Source organism: Rhinolophus sinicus, linkage group LG04 (genome assembly GCF_036562045.2).
Source record: "Rhinolophus sinicus isolate RSC01 linkage group LG04, ASM3656204v1, whole genome shotgun sequence".
Lineage (NCBI taxonomy): Eukaryota > Metazoa > Chordata > Mammalia > Chiroptera > Rhinolophidae > Rhinolophus > Rhinolophus sinicus.
In genome coordinates this window covers 95,637,582-95,659,229 of record NC_133754.1, presented here as the reverse complement: position 1 = coordinate 95,659,229, position 21,648 = coordinate 95,637,582, and the positions used below count along the sequence as shown (strand labels likewise).

General features: G+C 44.0%; 1 protein-coding gene across 2 annotated transcripts in view; it reads left to right on the top strand.

Moving 5' to 3' along the window:
• The first annotated feature begins 305 nt into the window (after positions 1-305).
• The window catches only part of KL (klotho), a 48,798-nt gene continuing 27,455 nt past the window's right edge, over positions 306-21,648 (top strand). The window contains exon 1 of one of the 2 annotated variants that reach the window (XM_074330034.1): positions 306-1,211. In XM_074330034.1, coding sequence (XP_074186135.1) covers positions 402-1,211 — 810 coding nt within the window. In that variant the 5' untranslated portion in view covers positions 306-401. The remainder of the gene's footprint in view (positions 1,212-21,648) is intronic. The other variant, XM_019736428.2, reaches the window with a different exon arrangement.

The window sequence follows — 21,648 nt, the reverse complement described above, 5'->3', positions numbered from 1 at the left end:
AAGTTGGTTGGCCGCCTTCCCTCCTGGACCCACGCCGGCTCCGTGCCTTCCTCCAGGAGCGCGCGGATGGGGAAGAGAAGGCGGCGCGCAGAGAAGTTGGGGCGCCCAAACATCCTCCTCGCTCCTGGGCGCAGCGAGGAACAGGTGTTTTTTCCTCCGACGTCCAGGAGGGGCGCCTGCTGCCCCTTGACCGCGGTCGCGCCCCCTTCCCCGGCACCTGCTCGCCCTTTGCGCCCGGGTTCCCCCATTCCAGGGCGGGGGAGGCGCCGGCTCGCAGGTAATTATTGCCAGCGGGCCCGCGGGGGAAGCGGGGGTGGGCGAGCCGGAGGGGGGCGGGCTGCGCGGCGGGGAGCGGGCATAAAGGGGCGGCGCGGGGCCCCGGCGCCCCGCTCCAGCGCAGCATGCCCGCTCGCGCCCCGCCGCGCCGCCCGCGGCCGCCGCTGCTGCCGCTGCTGCTGCTGTTGGCCCTGGGTGGCTGTCGCCTGCGCGCCGAGCCCGGCGACGGTGCGCAGACCTGGGCCCGCTTCGCGCGCTCTCCGGCCCCCGAGGCCGCGGGCCTTCTCCACGACACCTTCCCCGACGGCTTCCTCTGGGCCGTGGGCACCGCCGCCTACCAGACAGAGGGAGGCTGGAGGCAGCACGGCAAGGGCGCGTCCATCTGGGACACATTCACCCACCACCCCCCGACGCCCGCCGGCGACCCCCTGGTAGCCGGCCTACCGTCGGGCGCCCCGACGCCGTCCCCGCTTGCCACCGGGGACGTGGCCAGCGATAGCTACAACAACGTCTTCCGCGACACAGAGGGGCTGCGGGAGCTCGGGGTCACCCACTACCGCTTCTCCATCTCGTGGGCGAGGGTGCTCCCCAATGGCAGCGCCGGAGCCCCCAACCGTGAGGGGCTGCGCTACTACCGACGCCTGCTGGAGCGGCTGCGGGAGCTCGGCGTGCAGCCCGTGGTCACCCTGTACCACTGGGACCTGCCCCAGCACCTGCAGGACACATACGGCGGCTGGGCCAACCGCGCCTTGGCCGACCACTTCAGGGACTACGCTGAGCTCTGCTTCCGCCACTTCGGCGGCCAGGTCAAGTACTGGATCACCATCGACAACCCCTACGTGGTGGCCTGGCACGGTTACGCCACCGGGCGCCTAGCCCCCGGCGTCCGGGGCAGCGCACAGCTCGGGTACCTGGTGGCGCACAACCTCCTCCTGGTGAGTTCGAGGGGCCAGGCAGAGGGCCACGCCGGGGACGGGGCCTCTGGAGACGCCAGGGCAAGAGGGGTGCCCGAGCCTTCTGCTCAAACGAGGCTCCATATGAACCGTTTTGTGAGCGCACTCACCTAGGATTTGCACAGGGGGTAGTGACTGAGCAGTTCGGGCTTCCTTTGGAGCCCATTTGTCAGAAAGAAATTGAATAGGTTTCTCCCGTGAGAAAAAAAAGGAGCTCCTTTCTCTGGGTGTAGAGGAATCCCTAGAGGTAAGGTGAGAGGATTTACTAGTAGCTTTGGGGAGAATGAAGATGGTGGATGAAAGAAACAAGCTTGTTCCGCAGCTGCCCAGACAGCGTTTCTCTCAGCTGGAGTTTGTGGAGGTGGCAGGAATTCAGTGTTAATCCAATAAGATCTGTCTTGCTTGTGATGCAAGGTCACACTGCAGCAAATGCAAACGTGTCAAAATCCCATCTCCTGGAGAGCAGGTTTAAACTGTCTTTGCAAGTTCTTTCCATTCAACCTTACTTGTCAGGGGTGTGAAGACCCCCAAAGTACTCTTAAAGCTAGCCATGAAAATACATACACAACTACAGGGGGATATAGACTGTGTCCTGCAACAACTGTATTTCCATGATGCTCTCTCCACTTGGCAGGATTCCTCTTGACAAAATGGATTTTAAGACCCTTGTACAAAAAGCTTAATAAATTTTGACAGCAGCAAGTGTTGATATGCCACGATAAAGTTGTCTCCCAAATAATCCTCCTTTTCCTCCTTTACTTAGTGTTCAAGATTAGGTCCCATTGATTTGAGGATTCTTTTACAGTGATGCCAGTTGTTGGTTCACTTTGTACAGAGTTTTGTATATATAGCAAGAGAATATTTTATGTATAAGTGTGAACATTTTAATAAAAGTGTTTAAGTGTTTTTGGAACTGTAGTTTGGTGACTTGTCAGCCTATTGCAAGACCTATTTTTAAATTTAGAATTAAGCCACATATTTTGAACAAATTCAAGACAAAGACCACTTCTACATACTTTTAATTGAAGCCATAGATAACTGAGGTAGAACAGTATTGGGTTATGGAGTTGATTCGGTGCTCGGAGCTGCCAGTAATGTTGTAATACTTGCTGAATAGATTGTTTGTCAGCTCCACAAAACCACAGATCATAAAAGAATGTTAGGGTTTTTTTGGGAAAAATGCAATTTTAGTGATTTCATATTGCTGTATATATTTTCATTAAGGTACTTTAGAGCAATGGTAATAAACTTTTTCATTCTTGCCATCCTTTAAGGAATCAAAAGACCCTAAGCACCACCTGTTTATGGTTGGCGGTAGAAAAACTATTGGGAAGAACTGGCCCCCTCTTTTGAAGACAACATAAGCAAATTTCAGTTCATACCAGGAAAAAAAAATGAGAGAGAGAGAGAAAGAGAGAGAGAGAGAGAGAGAGAGAGAGACAGAGACAGAGACAGAGAGATATTCATGGACCAGCTGGAGGACCTAGTAGACCATTTCTGCAAAATCACTACTTTAGATTTAAATCACACGAGTTATATTTTTAGAGTGCATGTAATAAACTCTGCATGTATACAAAAGGCGTCACTTGCTATTTTAGTGACTTACATGATCACTTTATTTATAAGGTGAGGAATGGGGACAGCAGGAGTGTTCTGATGGTTTAAATAGTCAACATGCTTTTGATTCTTGTGTCCACTCTCCGCCCTCTGATTAACTTTTGAGTTACATTTCTGTACCCTTACACAAACAAATTGGCCAAACACTGACCATTCTTCCCAGAAATGTAGTGGACTTTGTGTTCATAAGACATTAGTGACAGGTGAACACTTGGTTTTCCTGATGCTGTAAACAAAATGCTAGTTGCTGTAAAATATTAATTTTGCTTTCAAATTTCTTTTGTTTGGAATTTAGTCATTTTTGTATCTTATGAAGCACCGTGTCATTCATTGTCAAAGACAATATCTTAATTTTTGTCATGAGATATTTTCATTCTGTTTTCTATGTTCTTTCTTGGTGTATGTGTTGGGGGATGGTGGGGAAGTTTTGATCTTATTGGAAAAGATAAAATATATCCTGCAAGTTTTGTTAATAGAACATTTTCACTGGGCCTTGGATATTGCTGTTGGGGGCCACTGAGTCCCCAGCATATTCATTTGCATTTGGGGATCTGATGCTGGTGAAGGCTAAAGCTGGCCACCACCCCTCCCCTGCCCCATTCTGTGCCTCCAATAATTTGAAAGTGGGCTAAGGAGACCTCCTGGGGACACTGGAAATTTGAGGCTCTCCACTCCCCTCCCCAGAGATTTAAGCATCATTGATGACCTGGAGGACCAAGGCAGGCCAAACAAAAATGCAGGATGAATAATGGGGGCCTCAGCTCAGGATGGAGGTCTCTGTTCTTTTGTGGGTTCCCAGTATTGGGATAAACCTTGACAAAAATTGTGTGTGTGTGTGTGTGTGTGTGTGTGTGTGTGAGAGAGAGAGAGAGAGAGAGAGAGAGAGAGAGAGAGAGAGAGAGAACTAAAAGAAGGATTTCCCTGCAGAGCTGAGAGGCTGACCTTTGCTCATCTGAGTGTAACCAGAAGGAGAACACACCTTCTTTCTCTGAATGGAAGGACTGCTGTGCCTTCATAGCTCCTGAAAGCCAGTCCTTGATGTCCCCTGAAAAAGTAGCACTGAGGCCCGCAGTTGGGAGTCCAGCCCCAGTGACGTCTGAGTTTTTGTTCTGCCCATGGGTTTCTGGGAGGACAGGACTGAGTTGAAGATACGTTTCGGCCTCCCAAGTAGTCTTGCCAGTGTTTGTACAGGGAACCTGTGGAAAAGACAACTTTCACTTAGGGAGGTGGGGCCAGGAGATTCCATTTTAGGCACCTATGTACAGGACAAACATGAAGCACTGAGCAGGCTACGTGGTCACTCACTGCTCATGCCTTAGCTGATCTGTCTGCAGCATTTGTCCAGCTGTTCTCTCTTAACGCACCTCCTCAACTTGGCTTCCAGAACCCCACTCTTTCTTGCTTCTCCACTCAGCTCACTGGTGATTCCTTCTCAGGCTCCTTTGCTTATTCCTCCTCACTTTGCCAACTACTGGCGTGCCCAGGCCTTCCTCTAGGGGCCTCTTCTCTAGATTCACTCCAAGTGATCTCTTTGAATACTCTCTACATCTTGATTCCTCCAAATTTTGAGTGGCCAGCCAGAACTTCTGCCCTGGGCTCTAGACATGGATAGACAACTGCCTTCTCCACTTAGAGGTCACATTTAACACATTCGAAAGCAAACTCCTGTTTTCCTACCTCCATTATGGCAACTTTACTCTTTGGTTGAGTTGGTTGAGTCCTGAACCTTACTCCTCCCTCTTTCTCACAGCTTATTTTCAATCCATCAACAAATCCTACAGCTCCACCTACCTTCAAAATATATCCAGAATCCAACTACTTCTCCCCGTATTTACCGCTACAGGTCCAAGCCCCCATCGCATCCTGCCTGGATAATTGGAATAGCTTCCTCATGACTCTTGGTTTCTCCCCTTACTCCCCGTGTGCCGTGATGGATAGTCTCAAGGACATCCTTAGGTGTGAGCAAGGTAAAGTCCTTTGTGTATTCAAACACCTTTTCTTCAAGAACCAGCTAATTTGCTCCCTTTGGCCCCATACCTGAATGCCATCTCTTCCTTCTGTGGAATCCCATAATGCTTCATTCTGACGTCTCCTGCCACACTCCTCCCTTTATTTAAGCATCTGCCTCCTTGCACCACTCCACTTGCCAGGCAATTTCTTAAGTGAGGAAACCATGTTCACTTCATCTACCCCCAAAAGGCCACCTTGTCCTTGGCAGGTGCTCAGTAAATGGCTTCTGGCTATTTGATAGCCTGACTCCACCTTTATAAACTGATGCTCCTAAGATTTGTTCCCTTTGTCAATCTTTCTACCCGCTTCCGATGGGACAGGAAGCACCAAATCCTAACCAGATAGAAAGGTCAGTAAACATAATGGGGCAGAATCTGACATATTGGGTAAAAAATTTAAGGTTCATCATCAAATTTATGGCTCTTTTTAAAACATTTCCAAACCGTTGAAAACTATTTATAGTCACTAGGCAACACTGTGGAGAAGTTTTCAGAATGGGAGGTAGGGAAAGTTTCTTGGTTGGCTGTGGAAGCATGTATTTGTTGTCGGTTTGAATTTTCATTCCCCAAGTAATAGTGGAGGCAATTTATTTACTAGGTACATGCTCAAATTATATATACTATGTACTTCGGGAATCACTATACCAACTTTCCTCTCATTAAAATGTATTTGGTACATGGATGGAATAATAAACTGGGTTGGAAGTTAATGTATTTTATGGAATACTACTGAATTCAATTGTGTGTTTAAACAGAAATGTTAAAATACCTCCCAAAGAGCTTGACTCACTCCTTGAATATCTGTTTGAACACAGTGTTTTTTGAAGGTTATAGTCAAGTCCAAGGAAAAGAATAGGAAAAGAACTAATAAAATTACTTTAAAAGCGTAGCATTGTTTAACAATGTCATTTATTTTGAGTTGCAGAGGAAAAATACAATCCAGTAAGCATTCAAATAATGTCAGTGTGTACTTCTTAAATACAAAGTGAATGAATACACAACTGTGCTACCTGGATTTGTGGTTAGTCATGGCTTTCGCTCATACATATCTTCTGAGTTACCTTAATTTTTCAAACAATAGAATTGCTCTAAGCCAGAATTTTATTATAATTAATATGTACAAAAGATGCTGTTTTTTCAACGAATGTTATCTTTTTAAGGCATTAAGGAAATTTTAGCTGTAGAAGGAGAATAAAATACATATCTGTTGGGAGGACAAGACATAGAGTGAGTGAATAAAAATACATAGTTACTGAGTCCTCCAAGCTCAAATCTTCTCAGAAAACTCCAAAGTTACACTTGCAATCTATGCTTAAACAGATAAGCATAATCTGCTTTTCATATACTTTATCTTGATGTATTCTGGGTACAGAATTAATCTGAAGGATCATAGCTCTTCTCCCCTCTATCTTGGGATAAATGCTTGTTTATCCTGCAAAGACTTGAGTCAAACACTCCCATTTTGTGATAACAACAGGCAGAGTGGATCATTTACTCGTTTGTGACTCCTTGAGGTCAGAGACTGTATGTCATTTATTTTAAAATTTTTAGTGCTTATCTCAGCCCTTGGCACAGTGGAAATATTCAATGTAATTTCAAATGAATGAACAAATGTAGTTGTAAAATAATCTCTACTTGTTTTAATATGCCCTTTTTCCTTCTTGTAAACTGGACAGAGTCTGCCTTCTCACACAGTATCTGGGAAGGAGTTTTGAAGAGTGAGGAAGAACAGGGGAAACACTTCCTGCCTAGATAGGTATATGACCTTTGTGCATTTCCAGGGCAAGTAATGTTGCACTTCCCTCCAGTGCACAGGGAAAGAGGGGAAGGGGAAGGTGGCCTTGTACATGCCTGACCTGAAGGCTGCCCCAGCCCTTCCGTCCACACCCTATAGGCAGCACTCAGTCACGTGGTGTAAGGAGCCGGGGGATTATTGTCCGCTGTGGAGCCCTGTATTGGCGAATAATTCTATTATGTTGAAATCAAGTGGGAACCGATCATTCAGGACAACTGACCATCTCTGCCATTCTGCCTACCTCCCAGATAATTTGAGAGTTAAAACAAAATCATATATGGCAATTGTTTTGAAAACATTTGCCTACAAAGGAAAGGTATGAATTTACTGTTAATAATAACAATAAAAGCAAAAGTACTTGAGAAACAGTCCTCTGGAGCTATTTAGAAGAAAGATTAGACAAATGCTTTAGAAACTGTTGACTCACTTAACTCTTCATGTGCAGCCTGTGGCATTCAGTGGGATGAAGTCTTTGCAATTATTTCAACAACACTTGACCAAATAGTTTCAAATCATTTTGAAACAAACTATTTCTGCACACAGCTTGATGTTTAAAAGAAGTATAGTGAAGTCTATGACTGATATAATTTGATATATTGACTAAACTGAAGATAAATATTTAGTGAACTTCCATGGCTCCAGTTCAAATATATATATATATATATATATATATATATATATATATATATAATTTATCAATAATGTTATTGTTTGAAGTATGAATGTCAGAACATCATCCATGAACCAGTATCATTATAGGTTGATAAAATACTCAAAATAAACTGGAAGCAGTGATGTACATTAAGTTAAAATATAATGGTGAAGCAAACATTTCCATGTCTATAGTGCAGTTTTGTTTTGTAATTAGAATGGTGGAATTAGAAGGGACCAGGGAAACTCCAGGTCAAATTTCTTCTCAGGACAAAATCCTTGCAGTGACCGTCCAGGGTTCCTCCAGCTTCTGCTCCACTATTTGCAGCAAGAACTCTGTTCCTCTCAAGTGGCCCACTTGGTTTTATCTTTTATATTGGACAGAAACCTGCCTCTGTATAGGACTCACCCTTGGTTGTCTCTTTGCCTTTCTAAATCTCAAAGACTAAAAGAAATTGTTTTTTTTAAGTTTTTATTAAAATATAGCTAATATACAATATTATATTAGTTTCAGGTGTACATAATAGTTATTCAACAGTACCCACTTAGCACTATACAAAGTTATTACCACATTATTGATTATACTCCCTATGGGTGACAGATGGGAGGGGAGTTGAGGGCAAAATGAAAATGGTGAAGGGATTAAGAAATACAAATTGGGGGTGGCTGGATGGCTCAGTTGGTTAGAGCGGGAGCTCTGAACAACAGCGTTGCCGGTTCGATTCCCACATGAGCCAGTGAGCTGCGGCCTCCACAACTAGACTGAAGGACAACGACTTGGAGTTGATGGGCCCTGGAGAAACACACCGTTCCCCAATATTCCCCAATAAAATAAAATAAAATAAAAAGCCTAAAAAAAAATACAAATTGGTAGTTACAAAATAGTCATGGGCATGTAAAGAATAGAGAATATAATCAATAACATGGTAATAACTATATAGAGTGCCAAGTGGGTACTAGTCAGGGGGATCAATTTTAAATTATATAACTGTCTAACCACTATGCTGTACCCCTGAAATTAATATAAAATAATATTGAATGCCAACTCTAACAAATTGCTTTTTGATGAGACAGTTTTTCAAATATCTTCTGAAAAGGCCACTGTGCTCAGGTATGTTGTTGAATTGTGAGAATGCAAATGTCACCCTTGAGAGGCCTCTTTATCTTCTGACACTTGAGGCTAAAATTGGGAGGAAGATGGAAAATTTGACCTTTCTATCTCCCCAGGGGGGTGGGTCATGCTCTTCCAGGAACCAAGCAGTCTCTAGGTGTCTGTGGGACCTGACTGTGTCCCATCATCCTGACAGGGCTGAGGGCGGGTGTGATGACTGAGGACGAGGGGCCCCAGGTTTCTGGGCTCTGCACCCTGCAGAGAATCCAGACTCCTGGCTCCCCAGGAGCATTTAGAGGTTTTTTCCAGAGGGTGCAGGGGGTGGCTCCAAAACCACAGCAGAAGTGGGGGGCAGGGAATGCATGTCGCTTTTGGGGAAGCTCCCCATCCTGCCCCCTTGACACCCCCTTCTCTTTGGATTTCTCATCACGTGGTCCTCTCCCTCCGACCCTTCCCCTCTTGGTGACTGGAGTCCTTCCACGGTATCTGGAGTTTCCTCAAGGTCAGGCCTTCCTGCAGGCTCTGCAGAGGTCAGGGCAATGGTGGGAGGGGTCTGTCAATCTGGGCTCAGGTACATCCTCCCTGATATTATCTGAGCTCAAACGTAACTCTTAGCGTGGTTATTTCCTTCCTCAAACACACTGTTTGGGCTTCATGAGAGATTCCACATCCTCCTATTTCCCTAATGTGGCCAGTTCCCTGGTTGCTTTCTCCCCTCCATGGCCAGGTTACGTTGCAAAGCCACTGACACTGACAGAGGACAAAAGGATTGTCTCTGGGTCTGCAGGCTTGTCCCAGCTCTGGAAGGTGCTGTGGTTTTGAGTGGTGGATCTCACTTACATTGTCAGCAAAAGAGAGAGAAGGTTAAACCCCTGTCCTCAGGTCACTTAGAGATTAGTAGGGGAGGGATAACCATCATACAATTACTTTAAAATGTGGACGTGCCTTATGAGACATGAGTTTCAGGAACAGTGGGGGCCCCCCAAAAAAGGGATGGGTCAGAGTTTTGGGAGTTAGTGGGGTGGTGGGAGCAGTCAGGGGAAACTGGTGATTAGTTTAGGGGCTGACAAACTTTTTCTGGAAAGGACTGGGTGTTAGGCTTCACGGGTCATACAGAGTCATTGCAACTGCTCAGTTCTGTGGGGGCAGCGAGAAAACAGCCGCAGGCCAAACGTGGATGCGTAGGCAGGACTGTGTTTTGGTAAAACTTCATTTGCAGAAACAGGTGGTGGGCCCGACTGTTGGGCTGGTGTGCAGGCACCCACCTGCCTCGGGAAGGGTGACATGGAGTTCCAGGGGACCGAGCGCTGTCAGGACGGCAACAACGTGGCAGCTCACACCGTGGGATCAGTCCTTGGAACGGCTGAGATGTCAGGCAGGAGAGGGGGAAAGACCAGAAGCTGGAGAAATCGGCCTGGAATTTGTCAAGGCCTCTCTCTCCAAACGACGTGCAAGCACCTTTTCGCTGCCCCAGGTGTTTAGCGCACATTTCTCGTCCTGGCCTGACTGGCGTGACTGCAGTGCAAGACTGCATTAGCCGTGTTGGCTGTCACCTCCCTGCAGCCTCAGATTAGTGTGGAGTCAGCTAAAACATCTCAGGCTTTTAACATTTTCCCCATGTGAGTGGCGGTTAAGCCAGACTTCCCCTGTCATCTCCTTTTGTTGTTTATTTTTGAACTTTGAATCTTATAAATTTCATCTTCAATGTGCCAAGATAAGAGGAGGGTTCCAACAGATGGTGGGCAACTATTAAAAGTTGGAAATAACCTAAGTATATTAAGGGGGTCAGTTTTTCTTTCTGTACAAACGTACAGTGGAATAGTGTTTGGCTATTAAAATGTCTGTGTACGGTGATTAAAAAGTCAGTTGTACATGGTATGTTGTTAAGAGAAAGACACCGGTTATATTACGCTTCTTCCACATTTCTGCGTTAGAAACCAGTGTGAGTACATGGTGAGCACTTACTGTCCTTCAGCTGTGCTGGGCTCTCTCTACCTCCTGTCCTTCCCGCCAGGTCCCTTCCCTGACATGCCCAAGCCTAAGTTTGATATTCCTGCTTTCTGTTCCCATAAAATCCCATCCTACCCCTCTTAGTGAATTTATTGAAATGATTTGTTTGTTTGTCTTCCCCCAACAGCCTCAGCTTTAAGATGCCAGAGCCGTGTTTGTCTTGCTTTCCATTCTGTACCCATAGCTTTGAGGGCCTGGAGAAAGGGAGCATGCAGGCATTTTTTGGATGACGCCACCCCCACCCCCCAACCCCCTGCACAGAGATAAAAGGAAAATGTTAACAGTGAGTTGTTTCTGGATGGTGGGATTAAAAGTGATTTTTTTCTTTCTGTTTATTGGTTTTCTATTTTTTCTATAAGCAAAATGTATTGTTTTTGTGATAGGAAATAGTAAATAGTGTTTCTGAGAAAAGATGACAGATTGACTTTGCCCATCTATGAGGGAGGGCGAAGAAGGGAGGAAAAGAGAAAAGAAAGGAAGGGGGAGGAAGAAAGAGCCACAGGGTGGAGAGAGCAGAGTATAAGCAACATTTTGGAAGCTGAAAAGCAGATGGACAGGTTATTGACTTAGCAGACCTGAGAAAGCTGACCGCTAAGTTGGCAGCAGGAGAAGCCAAGGACCAGTCCTACGACTGCAGAATCTTTGAGAGGCTCGGAGAGTAGCAAGACCAGGTACCCTGGATCTGGAGGGGAAGGGAGTATGAAATGAGGAGAATTGGTTGAAAGCTGTTTAAGAAACAACTAGGTTTCTAGAACCCTCCCCCAAATCCTCACTGCTGGGTATCTGCCCCTCTCCACGCAGAGAGAAAACCGGAAGTTAATTTTTTTGGAGAGTATAAAATGGAAGTTGTCTGGACCGAGGAACGCCAGGCACATCTGAGGGCATGAACACCATATTGAAAATAAGGATTAAGTAAACATGCAACTGAAAGCAGAGGACCTCCCCACCGAAGCTCGCACCAGCCCTCTTCTCTCACCAGGCTCTAAGAATGGTGGCAGTGTGACATTTACTGTCCAGGCAGGGACTGGAAGAGTCCTTTCTAGGGAAACGGATGAGCTCCTGAGGAAACACCTAAGATGCTGAGGCTGGAGGTTCCACAACAAATAAAGACAGATGACTCTCCAGTGAAACTCAAAGCCAACTGACCCCACCCATATGCTCAGACCTTCCAGTCAGGTGTTTTGTTTCTCATTTTTAAATATGAGCAGATAATCAAGGATCAATAGACATCCGAGAAAAGCTCTAACATGAAAGATTGAGACCCACACAAATAAATAGCACAAAAAGCAACTTGGAGGAAACAGAGGTTATGCAGAGAGAAAAATAAGGTAAAAAAAAAAAAGCTAACCCAGTCAAAAGGTACAAATTTCCAGTTATAAAATTAATAAGTCATGGGATGTAATGTATAGTATGGTGACATGGTTAATAATTTTGTATTGTGTGTTTTGAAAATTGCTAAGAGAATAGATCCTGAAAGTTCTAATCACAAGAAAAAAATTCATAGCTATGGTGATGGATGTTCACTAGACTTATTGTGGCTCACATTTCACAATATACACACGTATTGAATCATGTTGTACTTTTTAAACTAATAAATGCTTTGTGTCAATATGTCAATAAAAATAAATTTAAAAAACTAGTAAATGTTTATAGAGATAAGAAAATATTATCTAGAAAATAAGAATAGATGGTATAACAAAGTAGGGGGGAAAGAACACTTGGAAGTTAAATACATTATGGTAGAAATGAAAAAAATAATAGAAGCTTTGGGAAGGAAGGTGATAAAATCTAAATATAGAACAAGAAGGCAAAGGAATGGAAAATAGTTTAAAAAAAAAAGAATGTAAGAAAATGTAGTGGACCAGCCAGAGGTCCCACATACAAATAACAGGAGTTCCAGAAAGAGAGAATGGGGGATACAGTAGAGTATTATGCCAGTGACTCCCTTGAGCCATTCCTTTTAGTATTCATGCCCTGAGTATGTGCTCCCCACACAGACTGTGGGCTTGACCATGTGACTTGTTGTGTTCAATGGACACATCACAGTAGCAAGTGTGATGCAAGTAGCAAGGAACCTACTTGATAAGTACATTCACATTGGAACGTTCTTGCCAGATCACTCCATCTTGCAAACTAGCTTCAGTACATGGGCTAAATTACTGAAAGGTGAGAGGCCATATGGATAGAGATTTCAGAGGATCAAAGACTATCTTGGACATTCTTGCCCCAACTGAGACCTCAGCTGAATGTAGCATATCAGTGACTTCTTCAAAATTATATGGAGTAAAAGAACTGCCCAGCTAAGCCCAGTTTACCCTCAAAGTCAAGAGAAATGATAAATCTTTGTTATTTCAGTCCCCCAAATTTCCATATAGAACACAAAGTATTGAGGGAAATCAATACAGAACGTATTGTAGGGTCCTTCTTCCTAGGGACTCGACCACCTCTTTAGCCATCTATAACCTCTTTGGGTTACAGATCTGAAAATTGGCTACATGGGAACTGAACAAGGGATCATAACTTTTTACTTTGCCGCAATCTATCGTCTGGTCTTAGCAGCACATCTGACCATGCCATTGTAACGGTATTATGGCCTCCTGGCTTCTGGCTTTAAGTGCCACCCACTACCTGCTCTCTAATACTTCAGGTGCTCATCACACCCATGGATGGTAATAAGGCCAGCACTGGGACTGCCTCTCCTTCCATCAGCCCTGGAGGAGCACCACCACTGAATTTCTTAGTGATGCCAGGGCCCTCTGCCTAACATTCCTGATGGCCTTGGTGAATGGTGTGTCTTGTTACCTGGCACTCCTGTGAAACACCAACCCCTGGCGGATGGTTTGGCATGCCTACTTCTCTCAGCTTCTTTTATTCCTTCCTCTACCAGTGGTCAGGGCAACTCAAGCATCTTTGCCCACTCAGCATTGGCCATCACTTTTTCTAGGCTTCTCAGAATCATCCTAGTAGCAAGTTTGCTGCATTCCCTGGAGTCATTGCCAGAGCATTAAAGCACGTTTCTGGAAACAGTGTCCCCTAGTCAAGGAAATCTGTCTTGTCCTGTCTTACGTTCCAGCCCCTTGGTCTGGATTTTGACCCTCAAAATTCAATCCCAGTGGTACTTCTGGGCTTCTTACTAGTACATGCTAAATCTTGAAGCTACTTTAGTGTATAACGTCTTTTCGATCAGGTCCAGCTGTTTCCAGGTGGGTTATGCTGGAATTTAACCCTAGTCAGTGGCCTGTCAGCTCCTAAGGGGGACAATATGTTACCTTTTAGGAGGAAGGCCTCTTTAGTGTAGGGAAGTGCTGTCTCTTACTAAGGAAGGGTGAGCCACCGCTCTAAGCTCCAAGGGTTCCAAGGGGTCTGAAGGGCCCAGCTCCTCAGGGGCACCTACTTCCCATGTCTGAGTCTCAGGTTTTCCCAACCAGGACTCTGACTTTGGCATAATAGACCTGCCTCGGCTGAATATCTCTGGAACATTTCTGTAGCAATATTAGGTCCTAGGTCAAATGCTAAGCTGTGTCCAGACTTCTACTGCAGGAGATACAGGCCTTTCTTGTAAGCTACCTGTGAGACCCTCTGGTTCTCCTACTGTCTGCTTGTTAAAGGCCCTTGACTTCTCATGATCTCTCTGTAGGGTCTCGATACAATACAACAGGAAGCAGTTCATTCCCCTCTCCTTGTAGGCATTGAGGTGCCTGAATCATTGCACCTGTGGCGGCATTCCCCCTGTACCAGGGATGTTCTCCAGGTAACCACTGGTGAAATATTTAGCAACTGGGGCTCCCTCCGGTGTCAGAGGACGCTCTGCCCTAAATATCACTCAGAATGGCCTTCTCTTTGCCTTCCAGGAATTGAAACCTCACTTGTGTTTGCTTGGGTCTTCTGAGAAGCAAATGTCAAGGTAGGATTAGATGTCTGAGACATTTATTGACGGAAACAACTGTGACGGAGAAAGGGTAAGGAGCCAGAGAAGGCAGATGAGCCTTGGGCCACGGCGCATGCCTGACATTGTGGACGAGAGTGGGCAGGAAGCAGGATTGGGTGGCACGTCTCAGATGTCAGTATGGGTGTAGGACAGGTCCAGGCCACTGAGGAGTCCTTCAGCCCACACTGCCCATTGGAAGCTTCCATGGCTTGCAGGAGCGTGTCTGCATTAGTACCTCTGCCATGCTCGGTCATCAGGGAGTAGCCTATGAGACGCATGGCCTCAGGGAGGTCCAAAGAGGTAGCAACTGGTACCATCAGTCAATTGGGCTCTTTATAACAGGAAATGAATGGTGTCATTTCCTGGCTCCCACAAAGACCACTGAGGAATACCATTCAGAAGAAGGGAATAAAAATTATATCCAACCAGAATTTGATATTTATCAATCATTTATGAGAGTAGAATAATGAGATTTCAAGACATTCAAAGTCTAAAAAAATAAATCTTTTATGGACGCTGTATCAGGAAGTTAAGATGATGGAGACAAGCAGGAGGAAGACACAGGATATGTGTCGCCAAGAATATGACGACGAATTATAGACCCAGGAAATCAGCTGTGCAGCAGACTGAAGAGCAACTGGTCCAGAAGTGGGGGGAGATGCCAGAATGAGTCTCCAACAAAAATATCGGAGGCTGATGTGACCTTGTAGAAGTTTGGGCTGAGAGACTATTGGAAAGTGTGGGAAGAATTAGCCACAGGCATAAAGAAAACTGCGGAAATGAAAAAGCAAGGCAACTGTTAACATCAAGGAAAACAAAAAGAAGGCAAAAACCCCCCAACATAGTCTTAATTACCACATTATAATGCCCAGCTGTGAGTAATAGTCATGTTGGCAGAATAATGTGAATACTGAATGTCAGTTATTCAAACCAAAACCTGCTGTGTAAGTAAAGTGGCTGTGTTAGAGAGCTATCTACCATAACAGGAAGTCGGTGGATACTGTTCAAAGTGTAGAAATATGGAAATGTGAAATTTCGAAAGAAAAGGTCATAAGGGTCAAAGGTGGTTTATCTCTGAGGAGGGGAACTGGGAAGAGTAGGGCATGGAAGTGTGATTTTTGTTACAACTTGCCTGAAAAAAATTTTACCATCCCTTTAAAACTTCATTTTGCTAGTTATAGCACATATTGATAGCATTTCAGCCTGTGGAAGTCTTTTTGAATCCAGTTTTAGAGCATCTCCAAATTGTCGTATTAATGCCTTGTGAGTTTTCATCCTTCTGATGATAAAAATGTTGAGAAGAAATCGGGTGAGGAGTAAACCTGTGGGATGTTGTAAGTCATTCTTTCTCAAGTGGACACCTTTCATTAGTCAATGTTTCAAATAGTTAGTGTTTGCCACATAGTAAGCAACAGTACATTTTTGTTTAATCAATGAATACTCTTAAAATGTAGCCCTTTAAGCATCGATTATTCAAGCATCAATAATACTATCTTGTATATATCCTACTTTTCTTCTTCTTGGCCTAAAGAATATCTATCACAAGAAGGTCTGGCTATTATCAACATTACTACGTATGGATATATGTCTATAGTGTTCCCAGATAAACTATGCAATGTTATAAGAAATTATTTGAGGCTAATTTGGCAGACTTATTTTATTAATCCATGTTGCCTCTCATTCTTTTCTCTTCCTCAGTCCTAGTGTATTTTCATTAAGCCATTGCATAATTTGTTCATGGGTCTATTATTTTCTTAAAGCCACATTTTCTCCCCTTTTGAATTATGAAAAATTTCATTCTTCAAGCTCTTTATTTTCTATGATCCCTGATCATAACTACAAATTTTTTGCTGGGCCCTTTGGAAGATGATGAGTTTGGAATGGAATGCAGACTCCTGATGTGCCTTCCTTCTACAATAATTAAGAATCAAGTTTAAGAATGTGGTCTAAGGATGGATACAATAGGAGGGCAAGAGAAAAGAGAATCAAAAATGCTGGTGATGGGAGTTAAAATGATGCCTCATGATAGATAAAGACAATCTGAGAAAGATCTGGAAAATAGGAGCAGGACCTATGTGCTTCAGGAGACCCACCAGGTGTAGTGGATTAAGGAAATCAGAGAACTGAAATGATCAGTGTCTATGACCACAGAATGCAATGTAAGGTCACTTTCAAATCAACTTTATTATGCTTCTGGTTTCAGAAATACCTCACTTTTACATAAATAAGTTCAATCAATCAAATATTATTGAGTGCCTGTACCTACTATGCAAGTAACATTGTATAGGATTACAGGACTTGTAATCCTGGATTTTATTTCGTGGAGACACAGTCTGCTGATGAAGCTCAGAGTAACACGTGGGTTGACATCTTGATAGATTCATGATCTTCTGGGTGACCTGCTGCAAAGTGTAATGCTTTAACAGGCAAACAGGTTGTTTGAACTGAGTCAAGTGGGCGGAGCTGGGGTGCAGAGGGGGACAAGTTGTGGCCTTTGACAAGCATTTGCTCCAAATAACTCCCTGGCAAGAGAGATGAGGTGTGACTCTCTGATTTCAAAAGAAGCTAGATATTCAGAATTTTGTGTGACATTTTCTGACTTTTAAAGACTATCTCAAAAAGAAAAAAAAAAATTAAGCATGACAAAGGCCAAACGAATCTTCCCTATGGATTTTGAGTTTATGACCCCCGACCTACAGCATCTGGCTCATCTGACTCCAAACCCTCTTTGTGCTGCCTCCATCATTGTCCGCTGAGGTTTAAGAACAGGATGGTGGCCGCCTCCCGGGGTCACCTCCCACAGAAGTGCTGTTCACAGGCAAAGGAGTTTCTCCAAATCGGAAGGTGACACATGTTTGAGAATGTGGATTTTTGAGCATATAGCTCCGTAATGTACAGAGCAGGTGGTGCCAGGTGTTTGTTTGATCCTGCAATATCGAATACATAATGGAGATTCATTTAAACTTGTTTTATTCAACAGGATAAATAGGCCTTTCTCAAATCATTAGACAGTCTACTTAAACACAAGAAATCTCACACCCTGCCCCATTCCCAGGCTTGAGACTGGACGTTTACTTTCGGGAAGAACTAAAAGACGGAAATGGAACTTTGGGGAGCTGCACAGAGCACAGGGCAGGCGTTGAGACACAGGGGCTCAGTTGGAATTGTTCCCAGCAACTTCCCACCACCCCTGCAAGCATTGTCCCCTGTAAGCAGATAGCATCTGTCTCCCTGGTAAGAAAACGGAAGATTTTTTTTTTCCCCATTCAGAAGACCCTGAATGGCTCCAAAGTAAGGGTCTCACTCACAGATATTTGGGGCTGAGTCTCCTAAAGAAATGACTGGCTTCCTGGCTAATCAAGATAGGATGTAGCTTGCTCTACATAAGATGTCCCCATGTCTATAATTTTTGACCAGTTTTTATGTTCTTTAAAGTATGAATGGACACATAAAATTCAAAAAATGTGTGAAGAAATTGCTCAACAAGAACTAGAGAAAATAAACAAACAGAAAAGCAAATCAGGAAAATAGATTATGCAGGACGTTACACACACAAACCGAAAAGAGAACAATCAGAGAATATGAAACAGTTCTTGAATATCAACAATCTGGTTGTTGAAATAAAATGTTTAGCAAAATAATTCAAAAACTGAAGTAAAAGAAATGTCCCCAAAGTGGTACAAAATGGCAAAGAAGTGGAAATATTAAAGAAAGGGGAAAAAGGTTTGAAAGATCAAGCACAAAAGCCCAACATCAGACTGACAGGAGTTGCAGGAAGAAAACAAGGAAATGGGAGGCAAGTAGTTGTTAAAGAAATAACATAAGACATGTTCCAGAACTGAAGAACATGAGCCTTCAGCTTTAAAGACCATCCTGAGTTCCTAGCACGATGAATGCACAGTTATGTAGAAATTTGGAAAGTTTCCCTTCAGTGTCATCTTCCCTAAGAAGCTAATGGAAGGTAGGCACTGGCAAAATTACAGAGTAAATAAATAGGAAGAGGTGGGCCATAGAAAAGTGTGGCTCTAATCCATAAGAAGTAAAGCAAAATCCTAGGATGAGAGCAGCTCTAGACAGCATCTAGTCCAGATGAAATCAGGAGGCTGGAAGTTTCTAGCTGAGAAGGGAGAGCTCTAAAGTGGAAAAGCAGACTGAATAGAGTAGATAGTATGGTAGTGGATATGATGGAGAATTGCAAAAGCATTAATACACGTGTGGAAAATATGATGCAAGTTTAATAGTGCGGTGTTTATTTAAGGGAAAATAAAAAGCTCTTCAAAAAGAAAGAGGGGGAAACATTATAGTGCCCTATTTAGCTCTGTAAGGAAAAATATTTATATAAAAACCTTGAAGTAAATACTGATTAATGATTTAAATAAGAACAGATACTTGGGAGAATAAGGGAAGAAAATTTCGGGGTTATAAAAGAGGTAACTTCATTACCATGATTAATTATTAAATTTTGGACTAAATATATTGTTTAGAAACATGATAGTAATTACTAGAAGAAACAGGTAAAAGTTAAATGTGGTTGTCTGCAAGGAGCAGAAGCAGGAGTTTTGAGAGGCGGTGGGGAAGACGCTTACTGTTTTTCATGATAAGCCTTTGGTACTATTTGATTTGAAACTACATGAATGACTTTAATTAAAAATAATTTTTAAAAACCCATACCACTGAAAAATGCTTTATAATTTCTGAAGTGCTTTTTGTGTATTTGGCGGGGGTGGGGCAGGAGAAGGGGACAGGTAATTACTTGAGAGACTCAGCGGGTTTAGCTGACTTTTCCATGGCCACCAGGGGCTTGAACTGGGGTGAGAACCAGGTTTTCTGACGCCCTGTTCCCAGGGCTCATGCCCTTACTCCACGCTGCCTCCCACACAGCACAGGTTTCATCTGGGGGTGCGCTAGTGAATGTCTAGACCAAAAGTAAGTTCCCAAACGTTGTCCACATATTAGCACTCTAAAATGGAGGAGAATGTGAATCCTAACTTGTCTCCAATGTCTTTAACTTTCATCAAAATCTAGAGACTCATCATTACTAATTTTTTGAAAACCCCTAACTTGAAAAACCACTAATATGTGTACATTTATTCCGCTTACTATTGCTGTGTAATACCCCCAAACTTAGCGGCTTTAAATGCCAATTTTATTTTGCCTACACACTGTAGGTCAGAATAGAGGACGGGTTCACCTGGGCCGTTTTCCTGTGGGCTGCAGTCATTTAAGCTTCTGTGGGGCTGGGTGTCCCAGATGGCGCATGCGTGATTGGCAATTGGTGCTGGCTGTTGACCAGTTCCTACAGGGATGGCAGCTTCACCTCCGTAAGCATCCCACGAGAACCAGGGGAGAGTGGTGGAGACTTTTGACCTAGCGTTCACTTCATGCAGATTCACTTCTCCTAGAGATGTCACAACCCCCGACTCAAGGGGAGGGACCACAGACCCCTGAATGGGAGGAGTGGCTGGGTCACATTGTACAGGACAATGGGGGATGCGCCGTTTTGGAAAATACATTGCCCGGGCATCTCAGGCTTTGCAGCTCAGTGGTCTGCATCGCTCTAGGGCCTCTATATCTTTCAATATAATATTTAGTAACTACTAGCTGTTAGGTTGGTGCAAAAGTAATTGCGGTTTAAAAGGTTAAAAAATAATTGCAAAAAACCACAATTACTTTTGCTCCGACCTAATGTATGAAGATTTCCCGCAACAAGAGGGAACTTTTCCTTTCTCTGAATTTCCATTGTATTTTTTTCAAAAAAAATCCTTCCTAAGTAATTTCACCTTCATCTTGTGTCATCATTATCTTTGCTTTGATCTCTCACTATGCCCTCTGCATAATAACTTGCCCATTGAGTAAACATTTACTTAGTGAACTGATTACATGATAACTCAAATAACAGTCATGAAAAACTGCACTTCAATTCAGATCTTTTATTTTTACTTTTTTTCCTCACAATTCTCATTGCTGAAAAATTAAAGAAACCAAACGATCTCTTATGAGAAGTTAGAGCAGAAACTGGGTGTGGCTGTTTTCTTGTGTTTATTGCTACTTTGTGAGAAATAAAGGAGATGGCGGAGTGAGTGAAAGCCAAGTCATCTACAATTTGATTAAAAAGTTTTTTCCCTTCCCTTCCTTTCTCTTCCTTTCCCTTCCCTCCCCCCTCCTCCCCTTCTCCCCCTTCTCGTTCCCATCCTTCCCCATCCCTCCCCTCCCCATCCCTCCAGTCCCCTGCCCTGCCCTCCCTTTCCCTCCCTCCCCTTTCCCTCCCTCCCCTTTCCTTCCCCTCCTTTCCCATCTCTTCGTCTAAGCCCTGCAGCTTTAAATTTTCGCTCTCCTCACAGAGACAGATCAAGCAGTGCTGCAGGTGTTTAACACCTTGGGCTGCCATCTGACTTCTGCCCCCTCACTCACTGCCTTCCTGCCACAGTGCAGGTTCTGCTGTTGGGTCTTGAGGCCTTTTTCTCTGACTCTTCTCTCAGCCTGGAATGTTGTCCCCACCCCACCCTACCCCCAAACTCACAGGACAAGCTCCCTCACCTCCTTTAAGCCTATGCTCAGAAGCCGCTTTCTCAGGTGAGCGGGCTCTGACCACTCCACTTCATACTGCTTTTCCCAGCGAGCAGGCCTTCCAGGAAGTAGAGAGGACTACTTCTTGCTCAAGAAGTACTTCCTGGAGGCCTGGAGGAGAGAGGAGTTCCCCAAATTTATAGGTACTGCTGATGAAATGTGTGAAGATGAATTTCTTGGGTTTGGTCTGTAGCTTCGGAATAGAAGACCCTGTTAGAGAAATTAAAACACAAAACAAAATGAGAACAAACAAACCAAACCTTCTGGCTTATTAGTGGCGATTGAAAATGTAGTTTGCCATGCCTTATGCAATCCCTAGACTGAAGCTAAATCTTTAGCACCCTAGGGCCAAGAGGCTTATGAGTGTTAATTAACACCCCTGGATGAACTTTTGTAAATGAATCCAATCAAAGCTTGTGTGTGTGTGATAAAGAATAATCTTTGGAGATTATTTACGATTACAAAAGGAGACTATAAGGAAAAATTTTCCTAGACTTGGAAAGAAGGATTACTAGTGTCCTGAGCTGAGGCTGGAGCTGGCCTGCCCAGGTTAATTCCATTCTCTGATTCTGAGTTTAGGGCGGGTGGGGTGGGTGGGGTGGGTGAAACCTGTGAGGGGAGGGGACTTGTGGGCAGAAGGGAGTGTACCTATGTTAGATTTGCTGTTTGCTATGGATTAGGGTAGTTTAAATTCTGTAAGGGTAGAAGTTAATGGACAGGATTCTTGCCTC